Source organism: Triticum urartu, unplaced genomic scaffold (assembly GCF_003073215.2).
Source record: "Triticum urartu cultivar G1812 unplaced genomic scaffold, Tu2.1 TuUngrouped_contig_201, whole genome shotgun sequence".
Lineage (NCBI taxonomy): Eukaryota > Viridiplantae > Streptophyta > Magnoliopsida > Poales > Poaceae > Triticum > Triticum urartu.
This window is the reverse complement of record NW_024112476.1, coordinates 2,172-8,273: the sequence shown is the minus strand read 5'-3', so window position 1 is coordinate 8,273 and position 6,102 is coordinate 2,172. Positions and strand designations below refer to the sequence as shown.

At 50.1% G+C, this 6,102-nt stretch overlaps 1 protein-coding gene across 2 annotated transcripts; it reads right to left on the bottom strand.

Moving 5' to 3' along the window:
• Window positions 1-1,407: 1,407 nt before the first annotated feature.
• On the bottom strand, window positions 1,408-5,560 carry LOC125526830. Of its 2 annotated transcripts, XR_007291912.1 has the most exons (6): window positions 3,813-5,560; window positions 3,373-3,725; window positions 3,206-3,288; window positions 2,663-3,126; window positions 1,821-1,944; window positions 1,408-1,746 (listed from the first exon to the last, which is right to left on the bottom strand). XR_007291912.1 is itself a non-coding variant. In XM_048691451.1 (3 exons), the coding sequence occupies exons 1-3, from the start codon at window positions 2,759-2,761 to the stop codon at window positions 1,637-1,639; spliced, it is 333 nt and encodes a 110-aa protein (XP_048547408.1). In that variant the 5' UTR covers window positions 2,762-3,070; the 3' UTR covers window positions 1,408-1,636. The 2 variants fall into 2 exon arrangements, 1 of the variants encoding a protein (XP_048547408.1); XM_048691451.1 differs by lacking the exons at window positions 3,206-3,288; window positions 3,373-3,725; window positions 3,813-5,560 and having other exon boundaries at window positions 2,663-3,070.
• Window positions 5,561-6,102: the final 542 nt, after the last annotated feature.

Below are 6,102 nucleotides of genomic sequence, written 5' to 3'. Positions count from 1 at the left end.
CAACCGGCACCTCCCACGATCGCAGGTAATGATGGATTCCCTTGCATGTCGCATGGACTTGTCAAGTTGTGCAGTTGCCAAGGCAGCATGGGAAAGCGAAGACGCCCATGTCCAATCAACCGCCACACGTCAACCAAGGCCGCAGGCTTTGGGGGCCCGCGGTGCTCCGAACTTGACCCTTGGCTTCGCCGTGAAGCCATGCCCGTGCGCACCTTGGGCCCGGGGGCTACTGTCGGCGTTCTGGGAACGGGGGTCCCCAGACTTGCCTGCCTGCGGCCCATGGCGTGGCTAAGCCAGTAGACCGTACGGCCCACCTTCACCAACAAGGCATCCAAGACCCTCGCGAGGGGCCAAGCCTCACGAGGCGGATGACGTCAAGACATCCTATGGAGTGGCCTAGCCAGGCAGGCTCGCGAGGAGCGGAGATATCAAGGCGGGGCAAACCTCGCGAGGCTCTCGTGACGTGAGCCATGACGATCGACACCAGGCGGGCGCCAGGCGGGCGCCAGCGCGCACAGCGTCCTTGTTTCCTCTTTGGTGCACAGGGGGCAAGCGGAGCCGTGGGGTACCGAGGCCACATGCAAAGGTTGCCATTTCGGTGCAACAAGACCAAGACCATGGACTGCAAGATGGAGGTCATTGTGGAGCCCAAGACGGCGTCACCACCAGAGCTATGTGCAGGCGAAGACTACTTTTGCCAGGATAGCTCATACTAGTTGTCCCCCTTCAAATTAGCCCGCCATTGTTGGCTCCCTTCCCGCTTGATATTTGGGAGGAGGACCAGGGCCTCTATAAATAGGTCTAGCCACCATAGTAGGAGGGGGAGGGAGACACACAAGTTCATACACACAAGAACACCTCAACCTCAGGAGGCAGTTCTTCCCTTGTACTGTTCATCATCAGCCCAAGAGGCAATCCACCACCACCACACTGGAGTAGGGTATTACACCACAACGGTGGCCCGAACCAGTATAAACCCCGTGTATCTCCATGTTGCGAGTTCGTCGAGTTTGTCCACAAGATCTTAGCGAGCTAGAGCATAGATTGGTAGAAGGGAAAGACTTCGCGTGCACCCTAGTGTTCCAACCTTAAGGGTTAGCCGGAACCCCACATCCGATAGTTTAGAAGCACATCCCTTGGCCATAACTCCTTGTCAATCCGGGATAGCGCGACTTTCAGTCGAGCGATGTAATCCAAGACACTGGCAAGGAGAGATTCCAGTCACAACACGTTCATTGCAACTTTGTCCTTGACGGGAGAGTTGATGGGGTCTAGGCCTGTCTCGATCCGCCCAGTCTCTTCCTTGAAGTTCTAACAAAATTATGCATACACAAAAAGGTGTTGAAGTGACTGTAACATGATGGAAAAGTTCTGTGCAGTCAGTCGGATAGAGAAAAGTACCTTCAAGCATGAGGAGCATCTTCTTGGCAAGGCTCCCCAGATAAGTTTCCAGTTCATCTCTCTCCCGAGTGAGAACTTCAACTCTGTCCGCCAAGGCCACCTTCTCCTCCTTCAGCTGCACAATGTCCTTCTTCGCTTTATCAACATCAGTTTTCAACTTGGCGTTCTCTTCTTCCAACTTTCTGACTGAAGCCAGCTTCTTGTCAGCAAGTTCTGTTTTCTCCCGCGCCGTCTTCTACATCGTTGCAAGGTCAAGACCCTTCTGCTCCAGATCCTGCTTCATTTTGTCTAAAGAAATAACATTCTTCAATCGAGCTTGGAGTTGACGGTTTTCACTACGCACATCTGCTCGAGTGGAATCACTCAGTTCAAAGGATGAAAGAAAAATATCACAAGGCAAGCAGTCGACAAGTTGTTACCTCCCATGGCAGTAGCTTCATCCCGGGCTTTCTTCAGATTCTTCTTGGCCAGTTCCAGATCGAGGTTGAGTTTGATTTGCTTCTTCTCCAGATATGCAAATTTGGTCCCAAGTTCACAAGATTTCTGCAATCAACAAACAAGACAAATCAGTCGTTAGAAACAAGGATAAGTCATTTCCAAGTGATAAGATGCAAGTTCAGATTATTATGACAAAATGAGTTCTAAGACTACTATCGAATCAAACATTCAACAGCAGCCTCGAGGACTACACCCAGTGGGTGCACTTGGCATGCCCCCATTGGTTTGATTTCCCACTCGGCATGGTCCGCCCAACACGAGTGGAAGGAGTAAAAAAACACGCAAACAAAAACATTCAACCGCGGTCTCGGTCTCGGTCTCTGTTCTCAGACCACCACCAACTGCCTACAGTCGACCGCGGTCTCGGGGACTACACCTAGTGGGTGCACTTAGTGTGCCCCCGCTGGTTCGATTCTCACTCGACACGACCTGTCTAAATCGAGTGGAAGTACTACAAACAAAACATTTCGCAAAGACCCCCTATGAATCAAATATTCAACGGCGGTCTTGGGGATTACACCCAGTGGGTGCACTCAGCGTGCCCCCACTGGTTCATGAGTTCACTCGACATGACCCGATCGACTCAAGTGAAAGAGCTACAAAGCAAAAGACAAACACCTAGTGGGTGAACAGATGCAAGGTTCCACAACGCTCATCCACGGACATCTTGCGAATAATAAAGCAGCAGTTTTCAGACAACATATCCTAACAGAGCAAAGGTCAAGCTGGAACCAATCGGAAATCAACTTACAATCCCACTTACTCGGAGATTGGCTTGGAGGGCGGAGCTAGCGTCATAGGCGGCCTTGCTGTTGTTATACACCACTTTCAGTTGGTCCATCATTAGACCTGCTTGAAGCATGGCGTCCTTGGTAGCTCCTACTTGGTCTTCTGGGACATGGTGAGTAACAAATAAAGGAGATGATGGAATCAATGACGTGGCCGGTGGAGCCGTAGCCGGTGGAGGTGAAGCTTGAACTTGCACAGTCGGAGTAAGAGCCTGGACAGTCGACGCTAAGGGCTGGTCAGTCGATAAAGGCACAGCAAAAGAAATAGAAGTCTGGACTGGATCGCCAAGTGGTTGATCGACTGGGGCTGATGCTGATGTCGAGTGAGATTCTTTGCTGGCAGGCACCCTCTTGCTCAGAGTTCTTCTCCTCCTCCCTGTATCCTTTCGTGACACTTATTCATCATCGTCATCATTTGGAAGTTGGATAACATGTGGTGCTGCAAAACACTCGACCGTAAGAGTTCAATCGACTATCAGCACAATCGACGAAGTAAGAGCATGACTGTGGAGATGTACCTGCCTGAGAGGTGGCTGCGTCTGCAGTTTCCGTGTCATCGTGCTCCTTGTCAATGTCCATGGAAGTCCTAGAGGTAGCAGCACTGAAAGCTCCAAAATTTACTCGGTCGAGCAAGCGAATGATTAGAGAGTAACATAGAAGACAAAGAGAAGAAACAGACACTTACACAGAAGCAGTAGGGACATCCACCTTGATCTTGGGTAGGGCCTTCCGAGGCTTCGGTGGGACAACCTTGGGCTTCTTAGCGGCCTTCTCCGACGGTTCTGGAGTCGAAGTCCGAGTGCACTTTGGTACTTGCGTGCTTGGTGGAACTGCCTTGCCGCGTCCACCTGCAGGATCTTGGGATTGTTTGGAACGATGTTGTGAGCGAGGCGGCGAGTCAACCTCCTCACTGCTGCTCGAGTCGTCACTCTCATCTTCGCTATCGTCTCTGGATTGCCAGTCGGCGCTTTCATCTGCGCTCTCCTCTCCCTCCTAGAGCTGTTCCTCGTTTAGCGTCGAGTACATCTTGGTATAAATCTACAAGGCGCAAGTCAACAAAAGTCAATCAGATTCAAGAGCAATTGTAGATCGAAAGAAGAAAGCACTCGGTATTTTGGGCCTGACCTCTTCCGGCTCATGGTTGATGTCGAATGGCTGAACTCTCCTGGACCCCCTGGGGTTGTCTTTGTTTCCGGTGATGCTTCGCAGCCACTGAGCCACAATCTCCTCGGCGACCTCCTCTGGGTGGTCCCGAGCGGTGTCTTCAGGGCCCGGGTACATCCACATCGGGTGATCTCGGGCTTGGAGAGGCTGGATGCGTCGACTGAGGAACACCTCCAACAGATCCATGCCCGTCACACCCTCCTAGACTAAGTTAATAACCTGGTCGACTAAAAGAGACACCTCGCCTTTCTCCTCTGGGGTCACAGTCAATGAAGAAGTTTGGCGAAGTCGCTCCATAGTGAAAGGGGGAGATCGGTCGACTGACCAGGAGTTGGGATGTCTTTGCAGTAGAACCAGGTCGACTGCCATCCCCGATCTGACTCGGGAAGGGTCATGGAAGGAAAGGTGCTTCTACCCCTAGTCTGAATTCCTAAACCCCCGCACATCTGGATCACATGTGTCTTTTCGTCATTCAGATTTGCCTTCTTCACCAACTGGGAATGACAAGTAAATATGTGTTTAAACAGACCCTAGTGTGGGCCCAAGTAATCCTATCGTAACCCGCAACAGTCGCTTTCCCGATACGTGGCGAAAAGGTAGCACGAGGATCAAGGCGTCTCTGTCTACCCACTCCGATTACTGCGGCACGCTCCGTCCCGCGCGCTTCTCCAAAATTTCGAATCCCGTGAGATTCGGGAACCATAGAGCAACTAATCACGTCGAACATTTCGCACCATAATAGCCCGCGAAGATTATCAGCATAATTCACTCGACGACCTCTGAATTGATCAAGGTGACTGTAATGAGGTTGAAGCTTCAGCATGATTGCCAGACTCCGGTGAAATGCATCTGAAGCATGGAATCGAGTCGGAGACCAACTTCAACCCTTCTTCACTCGGACCTCAATCCATTCGAGGGATAATGACGATGAAATGTACCTAGGGTAGGGTCATAGGCCTGACCTAGACGCCCTACCCAAGGACACTGCCCTAGAGTCAAGTTCATTTAAAGTACAATAGAAGATACCAACTGAAATCACCTTGGAGTGCAATCCACTCGACCAGCTATCTCACTCAGATATCCCAATTCCACTCGACCAAGATAGAGTCACTCGACCGTACGAAGAACCACTCGGAGTATAGAAGATCTAAAGCCACCTCTGGATGGCAGCAGTCAGGTGTTCACTCCATAGCCTTAAAGGTCATTAATCATCATTATAGCAGGCGTTATCAGTAACGTCTCTATATTAACCCACATTAAAACCTGTGTAACTGAGCACTGGAGAGGGCTGGCACACTCTATATAAGCCACCCCTCCTCTAGCACAAGGGTTCACACCCCCTGTAACTCTCATGCATAATCTAGTCGACAAAGCCTCCGGGCATTGAGACTAGGGCTATTACTTCCTCCGAGAAGGGCCTGAACTTGTAAATCTTGCGTGCACAACCTTGCCGTATCTAGGACCTTGTGTAGCACCCAAGATGCGATTCTATCCCAATCATGAGATGAATTCATGATTGGGGCACAACCGCATTTCGAGCGCATAGCAAGGTGGATATCATTACCAAGTATATAGACGCTCACCGCATTACTGTCAAGCGGGGCCCATAAACCCTCACCGTGTTAGGGATGCAAAATCAAGGAAGATAACACCGGTATGACGGAAACTAGGGCGGCAAGAGTGGAACAAAACACCAGGCATAAGGCCGAGCCTTCCACCCTTTACCAAGTATATAGATGCATTAATTATATAAGAGATATTGTGATATCCCATGACATCCATGTCCCAACATGGAACAACCTGCACCTGCACCTGCAACTAGCAACGCTATAAGAAGGGCTAAGCAAAGTGGTAACATAGCCAAACAACGGTTTTCTAGGAAGGGTGAAAAGGTTAGAGGCTATCATGGCAATTTGGGAGGCTTGATAAACAAGTGGTAGGTAGTGCGGCATAGCAATAGCATCGAGAAACTAGCATAACAAAGATAGTAGTGAGATCCAAGGTGACGGTCATCTTTCCTGAAATCCCGCTAGGAAGAAGAACGAGTCCATGAAAAAGATGAGCCAACGTAGTCGAACAGATCCTCACAATCGCAACATAACTGGAACTATCAAGGAGAAGTGCAACCAGAAAGAAGAAAACATCATGGCAAACAATAATCACATGGCATGATGGACAATCAAGTATGATGGATGTCCGGTTTAATGAGGCATGGCAAAGTGCAACAAACAATACTACAAATTAAGTGGAG